This window comes from Branchiostoma floridae, chromosome 12, assembly GCF_000003815.2.
Source record: "Branchiostoma floridae strain S238N-H82 chromosome 12, Bfl_VNyyK, whole genome shotgun sequence".
Lineage (NCBI taxonomy): Eukaryota > Metazoa > Chordata > Leptocardii > Amphioxiformes > Branchiostomatidae > Branchiostoma > Branchiostoma floridae.
This window is the reverse complement of record NC_049990.1, coordinates 5,623,155-5,641,173: the sequence shown is the minus strand read 5'-3', so window position 1 is coordinate 5,641,173 and position 18,019 is coordinate 5,623,155. Positions and strand designations below refer to the sequence as shown.

General features: G+C 43.1%; 1 protein-coding gene across 1 annotated transcript; it reads left to right on the top strand.

Annotated features, from left to right (window-relative positions):
• Window positions 1-1,835: 1,835 nt before the first annotated feature.
• LOC118428068 (tripartite motif-containing protein 2-like) lies at window positions 1,836-3,977 on the top strand. Its single transcript, XM_035838033.1, has one exon. It carries the CDS (start codon window positions 1,986-1,988, stop codon window positions 3,975-3,977), a length of 1,992 nt encoding a protein of 663 aa, XP_035693926.1. The 5' UTR covers window positions 1,836-1,985.
• The last annotated feature ends 14,042 nt before the right edge of the window (window positions 3,978-18,019 follow it).

Sequence of the window (18,019 nt, the reverse complement as noted above, 5' to 3'; positions counted from 1 at the left end):
AATATAAACGTCGTGCCTGAACTTATCTTCCACTTTGAAATAGCTACAGACGAACACACGGTGTTGGAATGTGGGTACGTACTGATGAGTTTGATAGTACTCAATCCACCTGCTCTAGTGTGTAAATACTCATACATATGCAGTCATTATAGGATACTTAATTGATAACCATTTATAAGATTGAGCTCAGATCTGATTTTTATGACCTATGCGTCCATGAGTATTCTTCCTCCTCTTTCCTTCCTTCATTCCATTTCTTCCTCCCTTTCTCTCCTTCCTTTCTTCATCCTCTCATCTTTTTCTCCCTCCTTCCTTCCTTCTTTCTCCTGTTCGATTTTCCTCCCTCCTTCCCTCTGCTTCCATCACTCCATCCATGCATCTCTACCTCCTTCCATCCTTTTTTGTCCTTCCTTATCTTTTCCCTTCCTTACTCCTTTCCTTATTTCACCCCCCCCCTCTCTCGTTCTTTCCCTCCTGCTGAATCCGTTAACGTTTACAATTTCAAGTCGAGCCCAGGTGCAGAACTAGTACCTCACACTTCACCCTTCCCCAAGGTCCAGTCAAACTGTGTTATTCCGACCTGTGGTTCCCTTCCTCATTCCTTCCACCTCCGTCGTTCATTCCTTCCTTCCCTCAAAGTACGTTACAGTTTTACAGTTTCAAATCCATCCCAGCTGTAGAACTAGTACCTCACACTTCACCCTTCCCCAAGGTCACAGTATGACTATGCATTATTCCGACCTACAGTTCCTAGGGCTATCGGATACTCAGAATCAAACAGATTCCTTTCTAGGAAATGGACCATTGGTTTGAGTGTTGCCCATTCAGAAGTTTTCACAGACAATCAGGTACGGACCTGTACCTGGTCCTCTCGACCTGATCCGTACCTTTACCTGAATTTTCTGTACCGGTACCCACTCCTAGAGTAGCTTCCTATGCCTCCCACACCACTCCCACACCAGGTCCGTAATGCCCATGCATGCTCCACACATCCCCCTCCGTCGATCATTCCTTCCTTCCTTCCGTTACAGTTTTCCAGTTTCAAATCCATCCCAGCTGCAGAACTAGTACCTCACACTTCACCCTTCCCCAAGGTCACAGTATGACTGTGTGTTATTCCTACCTGTAGTTCTCCGTACCACCTATATGATATAACTCCCACACCAGTCCAGTAATGCCCATGCACGCTCCCTTATCTCCTCCCTCAGCCCGCGGCCGTGTCGGGCCGTGGCGCCACCCCAAATCATGCATGTCCGAATCCTCTGTGTCCGCGCCAGACGGGTTAGGGCAGAAAAAGGGCTTCATCAAAGAAATCACCATCATGTTTATTGATTGAGAAGGTGGGATTGTAAAGGTAATAGCCTGGCTATTCTCAGAAAATTCAAAGCATGACAAAAGTTTCATCTTCTCTCTTCTGTTGGGCGAAGTGAAAGCCGCAGCGGCTATAGAAAGCTATCTGCAGACTTCGTGCACACAGAATAGCAGCTTATTGACAGGTTCACAATGTAAGTCGTGTCTTCGCTGTCTGTGTTTTGTCTTTTTTGTAGACAAATAAATTTCAGTAACAAATGGTATATATCTTTTACGATGTATTTAAAAGACAGGTTTGTTTCTAGTACAGAAAGATCAGGACAAGACTCAGACGAACATAAATCGTACCCATACATCAAGGCACTTGATGAGAAAAAATAAAAACACTTGATAAAGGACATCACGACCACAGCATGTCCATCACTGAGGACATAAAACCCGGTAAATATATTGTTCTGTTCCACTAATAGCTATTAGTATGAAATATTTCATGCCTTTCTACGTATTCGTTGCACTTTACTCCTTGTTTAAGTACAAATAAATCAATGGAAGATCCCAGGTATCACGAGTTAACGGTCAATAAAGCAAAAGTATATTTGTTTATATTTAGCCCCATCTCGACATTGTATTATGTAAGAGTAGGAGTTCCAAAGTACATGCGCACTGAGTGAATAATGGCGTCCAACGCAATCAGCGAAATTACCGACGAGTTTCTCGTCTGCCAGATCTGTTTGGAGAACTTCAAGCAGCCTAAGGTGCTGCCGTGTCTTCACACCTTCTGCCAGCCGTGTTTGGAGAGGCTCCTGGCCACAGAGCCGGTAGGGAAACTGGACTGTCCAACATGCCGACAGGACGTGCCCCTCCCAGAAAATGGCGTCCAGGGGCTGAAGTACAACTTACTTGTTGGCAAACTGCACGACATTTTACAACAACAGTCCAAGTGGTCAGCAAAAGGGGAAGCATCGGAACTAGAAGAAGACAGAGTTCCGTGTATGGGATGTGAGAAGGATGAACCTGCAAAGTTTTACTGTCTCGAATGTACAGACTACCTGTGTCAGGTGTGTAACGACACTCATCGAAGACTCAAAGGCACAATATCTCACAAAGTTGTAACAGTTCAAGATGTGCAGTCTGGTAATTTTGCCTCTGATCTAAGGGCAAGGGAGACCTCCAAATGTGAGACTCACAATGAACTGCACAAGTTCTACTGTGACACCTGTCACCGGGTCATCTGTCTGCACTGTTTGGTCACGGCGCACAAAGATCACCAGTATGTGGAGATAGAGAAGGCGGTCGAAAGAGAGGGGGCAAAGATCAAGGCAAAACTTGCAACGGTCAAGAACACAGTAGGCCTGCATGAGAAGTGGGTAGGCGAGTTACGGTCGATAAAGGACAACTGGTCTTCACAGGTACAGCGTACAGAAGAGCAGATTGAAAAACAGGCGACTAATATCATCAATGCCGTTAAGAAGATAAAGCAAGATCGAATCGGTCAGCTTCGCACCATGAATACTGCTCGGGAGAAACAGCTGCAAGCCGCCATGGAGGCAGCTGAGATGGACCTGGCTTCGGCCAAGAGCTGTGTCCAGTTCACGGACAACGTGTTGGAGTACGGGAGTCCAGCGGAGGTCATGTCGGTGGCCAGAGAACTGACCAGACGGCTGGATGAAACCACAGACAAAAACGCCATAAACAAGGCTGTCAAACTAATCAAAAGTATCGAAGATTTTACCTTAGACCCTCAGGAAGATAACGTGATGGAGGAAGTAGCCAAACTTGTTGGCCGAGTAAGGAAAACAAGAATACCGATGTTAGGTTCATCTCAAACTAAGCAGGTACGAACAAACGTTGTGATGAGTCATAGTAGCGCGCCGGCTTTAGACCACATCAAAACTGTTGGAAAAGATGGCAGTAGAGACGGACAGTTTAGTACACCGCTCTCCCTAGCTGTTACCACAGATGGATTCATTGTAGTGGCCGAGTTTTACAACGAACGTTTGCAGATCTTAGACAAAGATGGTTCCTTTAAGAACAAGTTTGATTTGTGGTTCAAGCCATCGTGTGTGGCAGCACTGACAAACGGTGAGCTGTTGGTGACCGGAAACGGAAACAGAATTCACGTGCTGAACAAGCAGTGTTCACGTGTCATCCAGGTGAAACGAGCAGCTGCAGGTGAAGATACAAAAGGTATCGCTGTTGACGGCTTGGGACGAATCATCGTTACTATCGGGTGCCAAGTTTTTGCACTCAGTCCCAGCGGTGACGTCATGGTGAAGTTCGGTGGCAAAGGTCAAGGGCAACAGCAGTTGAGTTCATCCCTTCGTGTGGCCGTCAACAACAGTAACCACATCATCATCAGTGACAACAGGAACAACAACATCAAGGTATTTGACCCATCCGGTGGTCATCTCTACACGTGTGGGTCATCTGGCTCCGGCCATGGTCAGTTGGATAGCCCCTACTGTGTCATCACGGACAGCGAGGATAACATCATCGTGGCTGAGTTCGGCAATCATCGTGTTTCCATGTTTGGTTCCGACGGTACATTTATGAAACACGTGATAACACAGGAGGAACATGGACTGTTCCGTCCAATGGGAGTGGCACTAAGTCAGGACGGACATTTGGTCATTTCGCAATATCATTCTGTCAAGTTTTTCAAATAAAATGAAAAATTAATAAAAAAACACGAGACCTTCATCTTACTTCCCCTCCGAAAGACAGAACCTTCACTTGACGTCCCTTCCGAAAGACGGCCGGTGCAGCCCCAACCGAGATGCCCTTCCCAGGGTTTGAACCGGAGTCTCCCAGTTACCAAACTTCTAGTAATAAATGGACCGATCCCCAAACCCCGCCCCCTGTTCGATCATGGTTCTATTTCGAATACTTCCGTCAAAAATAGGAATTTCTGTCCCACTGTGACAGTTTTTGACGTGTTCGAAATAGAATAGGAGGTTCTCTTTGTTCGATATGGCGTTCGACAGGATCGGTCCATTGGAACCAGGTGCTCAACTGTGATGCTGCTACCAGAGGAGCTACAGGGACGTCCCTTTTACTTTTGCTCAGGCTCGTAGAGAAATCAGACCGGCTCTCACCATCAAACCTACGTCAGTATTGCTTTAGTGCTTCATTAGAGTAAACACGTAAATGTGGAGTGTTTGTACATCTAGAAAAAGGTTGTAATGTAAACATGCACTTGCTTCAAGAGGGAGTGGGTTTGACGTAGCGTTACTGTGACGTCATTAATCTCCAAGTAGATGTGAGTGTTCGGCTCCGTCTCAAGTGTTCTATGCATGTTTTTGTCACAATAAGAACATTGTTTTAGTGGTGTGCCTTGATAAGACAGAAAATCGCGGGCATCAAAAGCCTCTGAAAAATATGGTAAGACCAAACCTTGAATATGCCGCACCAGTATGGGACCCGTATGCAAAGAAGGGACAAAGATAAACTGGAAAGGGTACAGAACCAAGCTGCCCGATTCTGTACAAACAACTAGAACAGGGATGCTAGTGTTACCAAAATGAAAACAGAACTGCAGTGGATGACATTTGAAGACAGAAGGAAAATGTCCAGATTTTGCATGATGTACAGAATGACCAACAAACTGGTGGACGTACAGACTGATAAGTCTCGGACCTCGCATCTGCTCGGAGCGTAGGGTAGCAGACACCTGTTTTGCCAAAGGGACCTGTATCCCAGCATGCTTAGCGAATGGTTGGGCTAACGTTAGTGGTTTACAAAGTGCATATGTAATCTCCAAGCAGACCAAAAGGAGACAGACGGGCACCGGAGCATACACACTCCTATAGGCTGGCTTCACTCCTCTGCCAGATCTGCTTGGAGATTACAAATAGTGCCTAGCCACCACAGGGAGTATATGTGGGACTGTCGGTGTCATTTGGTAACCATGGTAACGTACATCACCCCCATCCGAACCACGCGCCTTGATAAAACTATATTGGGAAAGAGTGTTGTTGTATTTTCCTTATAAGGTATCGATATAGGTAATGGTGGATTCTGTAGTTATTCACAGAAACGTAGCGGGAAACATGTGTTCTTGGCTTGAATAGAACACCTTTGATGATTAAGTCGGTTGCTGACAGAGAAGTCTCAAATATACGTTTTCAAAACACCCACAACAAATCATCTCTATTGTTGAATTCATCCATGATTTGTAAGAACACGTTCTTCTGCTGTAGTGTTAAAAGAAGCGCTAAGACGCCCACAACTAGGCTCTACCAGACTGACTACGCTGGCTATCATAGGGAGAACAATTTTCCAGTGGTGTTTTTCTACCAGAGGAGTTGGTCGACCGCGTAGCGACCTTAGCCTGGACTGACTCCCCTGGCCAATTTCCTTTTTTTTTTCTCGAAATTCTAGAAAATAGAAAGGCCTGGTGGAGGCTAGCCCAAAATCGCCTTCGTCTTCCCAAGACATACTCGTATATGAAACATCATCACAGTCTATCCATAGGTTATGCGAAAAGTCAGACACACAGACACCCAAAAACAATACCTTCTTAACGAAGGTAATAACAATGTAAACGAAAATTCTAAGACTTACTGTATGGATAGAGTTTATTCTATCTTTTCTACTTTTTCCAGTTTCTCTTATTTTTCCCTGTCTATACGTCTTACATTCACCTTAAATTCTGATATCATTCCAGTTCCCAAAGAAGAAATCATTGTATATCGTTACATTGAATGATATACTACCTGCATATACGCCTATGGAGAAGTTCAGGTGTTTCAACATAACCGTATCTACAATTCAATCAATACTCCTTGACCGTATCCTAAAGAATGTTAACCCTACAGTATTAGTATATACTGATAAAAATAATCTAAAGGCAAACTTAATATCTGGCACGGAAAATGTGACATTGAGTTGGCAAGCTTGTTCCAGAAGGCGGTAGCCTGTGGTAACCCAACGATGCGTAAGAAAGATGCCAAAGAAAATAAAGTATTTTCCAATACAAAACGATGTGATACATGTCCTAATATATACGTGACAAGTTGAGAAACACTATGGTCATATTATGCATTTTTGTGGCAAGTTTTAACAGAAAATTGTACATTCACATTTCTAAGATCAATGTTCTTCTACATCTAACATATAACGAATACGTCAATGGAATTTAGTGATTGGGTAGAACACTTTTTTTTAAATTCAAGAACACATAAAAAAGACAATTTGGCGCTGCACTCGAGTTATACAAACTTATTTCAACAGCACCACATAAAAGATACAATAAATAAGTGAACTCAGCCGAAGTCCCACTATCCCAAGAAATAAAATAGGGTAGAACATTGCACAGTATAAACTAAACAGGTAACTTGATACGTTTTCTTTAGACATTCCGGACAGCATCAACTACCTTTCATCAGTGACCGAGACCTACGTTAGGCTTTAAGAAACAGAATATTCATCTGAATATCCCTTAAGAACATTATCTATGCAACAACTCACCAAAATCCAAGGAATTTGCAACGAAGTCTTCCGTTGAAACAAGAGTAGACCCACGATCGCCCACACGCCGCATGCACGAGACGGTGGGACTTCCACAGAGAGCGCGGAGTCGACTGGAGTACTAGTAGTGCTCTCAAGACCACAACGGTTCAACCTGCACACACATGCACGCCTCGCTGTTTGTTTGCCGCTGCCATGGCGACAAAAATATCTTCATAAACTGCGCTCAGCGAGGCTGCCCACCTGTCCATTGTTCTACACAAAGCCTTTGGTCTATGTCAACACCAACGTTTTGTTCGCCACCACCACACTCCGCATACCCCCATTCAATCCGGGATAAGGGTCTATTGTTATGGACGGATCCAGCACTTGTTTGCTGAATTTCTAACTGGAAACACCTTAAGTAAAGTTTTGAAGAGATCTCAGGTCCCGTCGCGGGGGTGAGAGGTATGTGGGAATATTGGAGCTATTCATGCAGGCTACCTGGTTGGAGGTAACCAAAATATGCACCAAACATTCACATAATAGAACGATATCGGCGACCAAAGTTCCCCAAATATGCCGGTAAAAGCTATCTAACCACGATCTTGTGCGACCTTTGTGTCTCATAACACGGAGAGTTTTTCGGCCCAGGCGTCTCGGCAAACTTGAGTCGTTTCTGGCAGCTTAAGACGACATAAACACCGCCCTTACGCCCTTTAAGGATCGGTGATTTACAAGAAAGGCGGCGTAATCCGAACGTCGTACCGGTCTCGGATGTATTGGACAAAACGATCTTAAATTGATTAGGCATAATCCAGAACATACGTCAGTGGTTGGTCTCTCCTACCCGAGCGAGTCATAACAAAATAAACTCACCGTTTGGAGAGCGCGAATTCTATAGCAACTTATTTTTCGACTTCCTTTGCGAAGCAGTGGCGAAAGAGTAGGTAAAACTACAGTACCATTTGCTTGGTTGCTCTACTGTTAACTTAGCATTTACATATGGTTGGTTTCTCCTACCCGAGCAACAAAACAACAAAATAAACCCCCAGTTTGCAGAGTGAGAATTCTAAAGCAACTTATTTTTCGACTTCCTTTGCGAAGCAGTGGCGAAAGAGTAGGTAAAACTACCATTTGCATGGTTGCTCGACTGTTAACTTATCATTTACATATGTCAGTCATTGATAAGCAAATCTGTTTGCTAACTAGATAGTTATCATTGTTAACGAGGTACTGATCATCGTTAACAATTGACCAAAAACAATGGACCGAAGAACGTTACAAAAGCTGTAGATATAAAATCCCATTCGATCATTGTCTTTTCTAACGAGGTCAAACAAAGCACTCTTGGAATGGGAACAACACGTTTGTTTTCAGAGGCAGGGCTCGTGCAGAAAAGGTAGACTCTACCTAATCTCCAAGCAGATCTTGCGTGGCAAGTAGTGGCCAATTTACTCCTCTGTCGGCTAAACTCCTTCCCCAGCTTGTGTTACTGTCTTACACCACGCAATATCTGCTTGGTGATTAGCCTCTACCAGGCTCCACGGATAGCCGGGAAAACAGTAGAAATTGGATAACTAGAGGGAAGTATGATACTCTATGAAACCCAGACAGACTAAAACGCTCAATGACACTTGAAGGAGAGACAAGGACCGCAACAGTCGAGTTAAAAAAAGAACACTGATGGGCACAGCTAGAACTGAGCGACGCAAGATGATCATCTGTTCTACCAGGCTGATAGACAGATAACACACCAGAGGCTAACCTGGCCAAAAAGATATACAAGTTTGCGACATGGGCATCGTGTAGGTTTGGACCGGCTAACTCCCCTGGTGTGTTATCTGGCTATTTGGCCAATTGCTACTATTTTTGAAGTGACATGTGGAGAGGCTAAGGTGATCAAACCTTTCCCAGACGGCACCCGATCATGCACTAGACGACGACGACCAAAAAATACCGAAGGAAAAGCTATACAGTAGAAGCCGTGCATTGTCAGTGCATTTCGTGCAAATATCCAAATGGTGCAAATAAGCGAAGTTATTAAGCTGGGCCGCACCACGGTGGGATTTTGGGGTTTCGTGCAATTAACAGAAGCGTACGATACTTCGCTGTGAAATTAACTGGATTCCACTGTATTGTCGTCTTGTTAGTATGAGTATGAGGACTTTCCAACCGTTTTCAATGACTTGTATAGGCATCAAAGAAAGATCTTGGTCGACTTGCAAACGTATAAATATCATGGCTCCAAGCTAAAAGTCAAGATATAGGTCTGTGAGCCCTCGGATAGTGTCAATTGGCATCGAAGCACCCATCCTTCTTGCCAGCCACTTGGCTTAAATACAGTCAAACCTGCCCAAGTCGACCACCATGGGGACCGAAAAAAAACGGTCGATTTAGACAGGTGGTCGCTGAGAAGAGTATCATGGTAATCTCCGGATCCAGGCAGATTTACCAGCGGCAGAAGATAGTATCAAAGCTGGCTAAGGAGTACAGCTTACCAGAGGGAGTCATCAGCCACTCCCGTAGCCAAACACACTCCTAGACCGGCTTAACTCCTCTGGCAGCTTTTGATACTATCTTATGCTGCCATAGAATCTGCTTGGAGATTAGGACTTGGAGCCATCCCTGATTTTAGACGGGGGGCGCCATAAACTTTTTGTCTGTATCTTTTAGTCGACTGATCGCCGAATCACGTTTTGTCATTGCCGTCACAAAGTGTCATTGATCGCGTTGTAAAGGTTACCAATACGCATGCGCTCTGTACCACCATCATCATCATCTACAATCCTACTATATTACTGGATACGCATGGATTTAACAAGAAGAGTTTTTGGATTAAAAAAATCCACATTTTTGTACACTTGCACTGAAGACAAGTGAGAAACGGGTCAATTTTGAAGGGCCAAGGTATTAAGATTAAAGGTCAAAGCCCCTTTCAGACCGTCCACGGCCAATATCATTTAAACTTCTAGGCAAGGGCCCTCCGGAAACCAGGCTTTACTCCGTTTTCAGCACTCTTTCATAGCCAATAGTTGTAAGAAAAAATTCTACCGTTGTTATTCGATCGTTGTTTGTGCCGCACCGAGTGATCTAAAAACGACATATCAGGTAGCGCTGGGTTTGTTCAAAGCAGTGCTATAAACAGAAGAAGATACAACCTTACCAAGCAAAGAAGATGTAGGACTAGGTCGGAGGGCTACGGTCCTTTGGCTTTGCGGACGTCTTTCTCTAGCTCTTCTCTCGCGACCGCTGTGGCACCTTTCACGGGCGCCACTGACAAGTAGAACAGACATGACTGACACAGATACATCTCTGTCTGACGATACCGGGTTAGATCTCTCCGGACAGAGAGATAGTGGGACCCGAGACGCCAGGACATGTCGCCGGAGAGATGACTATCCCCGGCCGTCAGCGGCGCCGGCTCTTAACGTGCGCGCAACTACAAGAGAACCGCGCGCCGCTCACAAACAACTTCTGAGAAAATCGCCTGCTCTTCGCACAGACTGTCAGAGCGCGGCGAAATGAAATTACCTCCCGAATAAGAACGTATTCATGGCGGAAGAAAAGGATCGCTCCCTGCCCTGCAAGCATCGGCACAACAATGGCGGGAAATTCGCCTTTAATATCACCTTAATGAACGAATAAGTTCACCCACAATCGTATCCCTTAAGCGCGCCCGCCTCTGAAAGGAACCGGGGTTCTATCTCCTTATGGGGCAGGTTTATTCTAATCAGCGAAGCTCCAGATACGAGGCAAACAAATTATTAACTTATAAATTCAAAGGGACGCTGCTGAATGAACATGAGTGGAAACCATTCATCGAATGACCGAGAACAATGGGGGAGGGGGGTGGCGGGTGGCTCGTTATGGCGGGCATTGTGCGCCCCACAAAGCGACTCTGCTTTCCAAAAGCGGCCGCCGAGAAGGACTGAAATTACATTAGGCAATTCTGACGAAACATGGCGGTCGGTCAGAGAAGAGAAAATGTCACACAGAGAAAGAAATCTTTCAGCATTGAAAGTGCGCTAGAGAATTCAAAGAAACAGTCTGTCTTGTCTTTTTTTTTTCTTCTCGAATAGTTCGCACCGAGAAGGTAGGAACAGAACAAGCGCGGGAGAGAGGGAGGGGTAGCGGGGAAAATATGCGTTGTAACCGGCGTAGTCATGCCCACAGGTGCAGCCACACTGATAACGCGCACGACGATTACCCAAATCATCGCTTCGCAATAAACCCTTTCAGAAATCTGCCATACTCCATTGGTAATGCAGATAACGCGGGCGCGCTTTCTCCCCGAAGAAAGGACGACCTTGTTCAAATGCGCGGGACAACCGGGCGAAGCCAGCCAAAATGCAAACAAAATAAAAGGAAAGAAAATCGGGAAGCCCACACAGAAAAAATGAGTTTAGCACACTACAGGTCACCTATGCAAATGTTTAGGAGGGTAAAATAACGTATTTATCCACAAATACAATGTGCTGTACGTGTTATACTGGCAGAAATTTAGTACGTTTAGCAGGAAATGCGTTTTTTCACAAACAATCCAATATACAGGTCATATTCCATTTGCCTCACTTGACTCGATACAATAAACGAACGCAGTGCGTAGAAATTTGAGGCGGTCTTGTCTTGCGTTGTTTGAATGATGCGCATAACTTGGCGAGATACCGTTATAACAGGAAATAACCATTTTGGTAAGACAAGCGCCCAAATGTCGCCCATTTCCTCTGCACAGCGCAAAGCGGCTTGCTGTTCGTAATCTCCCCTCTGCCATTCGATATACGAACGTGTCGACAAAAATGCGTACCATATATTTCGCTAACAAACTGCGACACCAACGGCTTTCAGTTCATTCGAAGCAGACGGTGAGGGCATTCTGACATTTATTCCAGCTCCCTGTTCTTGCGGCACACAGCTTTGCTATAGGAAAATTGGGTGCTAGCAAACGTCACGATTTTGCCTCCCAATATCTGCTTGGAGATTACAGAGAAATTGACCAGCTGCAGGAAGCGTTTTTTTCTCTTTCAGTCTTTGCCCTCGGAATGCTATTGAATATTTCTTGTTTAGCCCTTGAAGTTTTTTTTTTGTTATCACAGTTAATTATAGACTCTTAGTGTATGTGCAGAACATGCAAAGTGTTTATTATAACATCGCAGTTTTGAGGTAATGGCCGAATGTTCACATCGGAAATGAAATGGTACGTTCCAGATCCTGTGCGCTCATTGGTTGACTAAGTGTTTCATGGACGAGGAGAATATATGACGTCACGTCTGTCAACTTAGAAAATATGAATGTCATAAAATTGAGATTTTGTGTTTGAATCCATCCGCACTGTTCAAATATTTCAGATTATCAGAATGTAAAAAAAAACTGTTTTAAGGCTCCTCAGTAAAATATGTTTTAAACTTGCTCACGTAAAACAACTACGACACAGTTTATAAAATACCAGACATTAAAGAATTCTAAATCTTATCTTCAAGTTCTGCTATAAAGTTTGAATGTTGTGACTTTGTGAACACTGCGTTCTGAAAGCTAAGTACAGGTCAGGATGATAAAGTTCTAGTAGTTCTAAGTAATCTAAGGACAAGTACTAGTACTACTAGTGAAGTAAGAACGTGTTATAAATAGCGACAGTACTTCTCTACGACTAACAAGCCTATTATATGGCACCTGCACGTGGTGCCAGGAAACGAACCATCGCAACCTGTTTTCACAAACCCGTGTTCCTTAATTATTTTTACTCCGCGTACCGTAGGTACGCTCGGGAGTAAAAATATTGTTTTCATACGGTTTCTTCTTTCTTTCTTTCTCCTGTCGCGATCGTTAAAGTGATTCCTCTCCGTCGTTCCTGCACCGAATGACCTGAAATTTGGCACAAAGGTAGAGTGGGCCAATACCCCCAGACGTTTTTCTCATTTTTTTTATGGATACCTTTAAAATGATTTTATGGATGTTTTTAGGTCCATTTCTGACCATGACTGTATATTCTTGCCTCCCGTGCCCAGGTACTCAGTCCAAATGACCTAAAATTTTGCATGATACTGCGTGAGATAGTTATTAAAAGTACCACGTTATCATTTTTGGGCAAAAATCACTTCATAATGATTTATAAGCCGGTTTGGCGGGGCATCTACGTGTATTTTCACTCGTTTCACGCGATTCGCGCGTGTGACCATATATGGTCACGTTCTCGCGAGTGACGTAATGTGGTGCAGCTGTGAGTTGTGCCTAAATGTAATTACCGCGTCACCAATACGCGCGGCACTTAGCGGAAGCGATGACCTGATTTGGTACAGCCACTGCGAGGAAGTGTACTTTCATATTAGCAGCTTAATACCATACCAGGAGAACATGTCGTCGGGGAAGAAATTTGTTAAAAGTAAGTAAAAAATCGTACTGTTTAACTTACAATTGGCTACAATGCACAAACACAGTAACAAATTTGGGTAGCTTGTCGTCGTTATTGTGTAATTTTTGTACGTTTAATTAACGCAAGTTTAGAATGTCGGGTTTAGCGATACAGCAGGGCGTACAGAATGGCGCGGTGGTACATGAAACTACACAAAGGAAATACTAATTATTGTATATTGTATTCTATTTTCTACTGGATGAAGATGATACACCACTAGTTGTGCAGACACATGGGATTGTGCCTTGATAGAAGGTGTCAATTTGACAGTGCTAAATTTATTATTGGCCGGGTGCTGAAACTTTGGCCTGTAAGAGGGTACAATAGTCAACTGGCTACAAGTGGCACCAACAGACACCAAGAAGAGGATAGCAAAGTCAAATGCAAGAAGTGTTCCCACATACATTATGAAATTATGACAGAAATACCATCGTTCCTGCACCGAATGACCTGAAATTTGGCACAAAGGTAGAGTGGGCCGATACCCAGACCCGTTTTTTCTGTTTTTTGATAGATACTTTAAAATGATTTTATGGATGTCTTTAGGTGGTGTTCTGACCGAACTGTATAATTGTGCCTCCCGTGCCCAGGTATTAAGCCCAAGGGACCCGAAATTTGGTATGATAGTGCATGATATTTACTAAAAAGACCCCGTTATCATTTGTGGCACAAAATCACCTAAAAATGATTTATAAGCCGATTTGGCGGGTTTTTTTCGTCTCCGTTTTCGTCTTCGCCGCCTCTGAGCGTGTCACCATATATAGTAAATGACGTAATCACCTTGACATGTGCAGGGCCAAATGGCGGCTGGCGGCGGCCGTGCACGTCGTCGCTAAATGGATTACTGTAGTTAAGAACACGGCGCGCGACATTCAGCATATAATATCGGCAACTCGGCTACAGCCAATGAGGAAGGGTCTTTCGAATTAGCAGGTTATAATGCTGTGCCACGGGTGCAGACCGCGCGCCGAAGAATATTGTTCCGTCAAAAGTAAGTAAAAAAAAAACTGTACTGTTATCTTACAATTGACAAGAATACACAAAAGCTGTAACAAATTCGGGAAGCTTGTCGCCGTTTGCGGACCGGTAGTTTTTTTTTTATTTTTACGCGAGTTTAGGGTGTTGGGTTTAGTGATAGATATGGCGCAAATTTAGATGGGAGGGGGGCTTACGAGCGCACGCATGCATGTGCAGCTATTTAATCACGATATGGAATATTTTTGCACTGTGCAGTGATTGAGACAGTACTGTATACTGTGAAAAGTGTAGAGTAGTTCTCTTCCATAGTATATAGTAGAGATTTTCGGGTGTCACCTCCCCGAGGATGAACTGAACTGAACTTGGGAATTGTCCATGCATGTTGGTTGTATACGTAATCAGGTGTGACTTTTTTCTAGTGAACAAACAAAAAGGATACTCTGGGTGGCACATGAAATTACACAAAGGAAACAATAATTATTGTATTCTATTCTATTTTGTAGCAGATGAAGAGGAGACACCAAGAACGTTGTGCAGACACCTGGGTTTATGTCTTGATGGAAGTTGTCAGTTTGACAGTGCCATTATTTACCTGATGCTGGAACTCTAATGTTACTAAGAAGACTGCCCTAATGCGGCGGCTTTCAGAGGGCACAATAGTCAACTGGCTACAATAATGAAATTGTGACAGAAACACCAGCTTTGAATATGATTAGTCTATTTGGGACAATACTGTAACTGTGATTATACAATATCAACCATGATGTCAAACATTGCATTTCATGACAGACATGAGTACATTTTTATGACTTTTCAGACACCACGACATGGTATATGCTGTGTAATTTGATAATGCACTGTACTATAAACTGTTACTCAGCACAATCAAACAATCATATACTAATTAGTTTATGTGCAAAATAAATGAGACCGTAAGTTATTACAGACACATGATTACTACATTTAAACAAAAGAATACAAAACATTAAGATATACAAAACAGACTTGGTGCAAATATACAGTGACTAATAAGCTTTGTTCATCAATACGTATAATGTATAAGCTAATTATAAGTATAAAAACAGAATGCGATCCTTCATGTCTGAATACAATGAACGACTTTATATGTATTTGTACTGATAATGGCATTGCAGTGCAGCCATGCTATCCAATTGGATTTTACAAACATACACTTCACTGAAAACGGCTGAGTAGAACAGTGCTGAAAAGCATATTTTGGTAAAGAAGTTTGTTTAGTGAGGTCTGTTTGTATGAAGATTGATAATACTTGTGACAATCTTGAATATGTACAGTGACTGCCCTTGTCTTGTGTACATAAGCAGGGAAACGACGCTATTGTCTACTGTGGGTATGAAACAACAAAGTTTAGGGTCTCATAACGTGTCCATTCTGTAGAGAAAATACGACCGATCCGTTTTTGAAATAAAATTTTCTTTCTTTAAGAACAACGGTGTCTTCTTTGTTAATGTGTGAATCACTAGCATGCTGTTTGCGTGTTGTAATCAAGAAATAAAGTGTGATTACTGAACCGTAATTCCGAGTCATTCTCAAATTGGATCTTTTTTTTCAAATTCAATTTTGGAACAGTCCATTTTTGCAAGGAGGGGCGGAGTAAAAATAGCTGAATTTGCTCCTAAGCAAATACCGGCCTTTCTAGTTTCAGTTTCAAGATCACATCGTGGGCGGCCTGACGAGGTTTGTTAACAAGGAGGTGCTTTTGAAAAAAAAACGCATTTTGGCGGTCACAGGATTATACCATTCTACACAAAGGGGTATGCATTTTATTTCAGTCTTAAACTACTGGATGATTATTTTTCAATACGAATTTTATGCACTTATAAAACACTTATTACTTTGCTAATCAGCAAGCACAACCGAAGCTTCCCAACTATCCTGTGGCTATTACTGCAGAGCAAAACAAGAATAATATTTGATCCTCTCTAGCGACACTGCTTCTCGAGGACTGGGCTGTGTTCAAAAACAGCTCGACAGGACAGGCGTCATGTTCACGAAGTTCAATCTTTGTCGAATTAAGCAGACCAAATGTTTATAAAGCATCTACGTCACTATGACGACAGTGGCATTCAACCCCTCAGCAATAAACTGTCAGAAATTAAATACATTCAAATTCCAGTCGGCACTGAAAACAATACAGACAAAACATCGTGACGCACACAGCCGGGACACCTCTGGATCTATTCGACCTGCCACAAAGGCTGCATTGTTCTTAACAACATTTCACGCGAATCGGTAAGATTAGTATCGACGGGAAAGCGCTGTGCCGACGATACATCTCCAAATATGCTTAGCGTTGTGTATTCGAGAAATGTAGTATGAATATGATTCATGTAGTCAGAGCAGAGAGAGAGAGAGAGAGACAGAGAGAGAGAGAGAGAGAGAGACAGAGTGAGAGAGAGAGAGAGAGGGGGGGAAGAAAGAGACTCGCATGAGAGAGGAAAGGTCCATATGTTGGCAATCAAATAGAGAACCAGAGGAAAACTGAAACGCACAATGCAGTTAAAAGCTTTTCAGTACCAAGGAGATGTCTCACCTCAGTTCCCCATACGTAACAGTGACGTTTGAAGATGCAGAGAGATTGACCTTCTCTGTAGGGATTCTTTTTGTGTGATGAATTCTTTTTGTCACAAGTATCGCGTTAAATACCTTTGTGAAGACAATTATAATTTCTTTTGTACTAAATAAATTTTTATAATAACAATAATAACCTTTATTGCAAGTTCGTGCCCGAGGGCTATAGCTAATTGCAAAGTAAAGTAGTGGTAAACATACAATGGTATACTTTACAGAGAAGGAAATGGAAATCTATGGATAAATCAAAGCAGAAATAATGTCTAATCTACATCTATTTCTACTTAAGCCTTTTTGATGGGTTTGACGTCTTTTCTGCGAATAGGCCTACGCCAATAACAACGTTTTCAGAACTACTCTATCTAATCTGTGTGCATGGGAAAGGCCGGCACTTGATACAACTTTCCTCACTCCACCCAGGGTAACAATGGCTACCTTACTTTGGTTGGGCAGGGGGGGGGGGGAGGTAAAAGGTGGATCATCAGTGGATTACTAACCCTCGGTCCCTACTTCCTAAAAAAAGCCAATGTAACTAACCATAACTTAACCTACCTTTTTTTACCACATTTTCCAATGCTAGTCAGTAGTGGCAAACAACCCGAGGTGTTTTTCGCTGAATATTTTTCACACTATGAACCCGCTGTATCTTTCATATCATCATAGAGACGCTTTGAGTGCGAACATGAATCGTTTAGATGTGAAACACACTTTCTGACGCAAGTTTCGCGAGAAAACAAACCATACCTTAACCTACTTTTTTACCACCTTTCGCATTCCTTATCAGCAGTGGCAAACAACCCGAGGTATTTTTCACCGTGTGTTTTCCACAAACGAACCCTCTGTATCTTTCAAGTCATTATAGAGACGCTTTGATGAAGAGCCCGAACATGAAGCGCTTAGTTGTGAAATACACTTTCTGACGCAAGTTTCGCGAGAAAACAAACCATAACTTGACCTACCTTTTTACCACCTTTCCCAAGCCTTGTCTGTAGCGACAAGAACCCGAGGTGTTTTCCACTGTGTGTTTTCCACAAACGAACCCTCTGTATCTTTCCAGCGTCATTATAGAGACTCATTGATGAAAAGAGCGAACATGGAGCGTTTAGTTGTGAAACACACGTTCTGGCGCAAATTTCGCGAGAAAACAAACCATAACTTAACCTACCTTTTTACCACCTTTCCCAAGCCTTGTCTGTAGCGACAAACAACCCGAGGCGTTTTCCACTGTGTGTTTTCACAAACGAACCCTCTGTATATTTCATA

Bases quoted from the DNA above. Each gene is read 5' to 3' on its own strand.
- LOC118428068 (XM_035838033.1), top strand. From the start codon at position 1,986: ATGGCGTCCAACGCAATCAGCGAAATTACCGACGAGTTTCTCGTCTGC.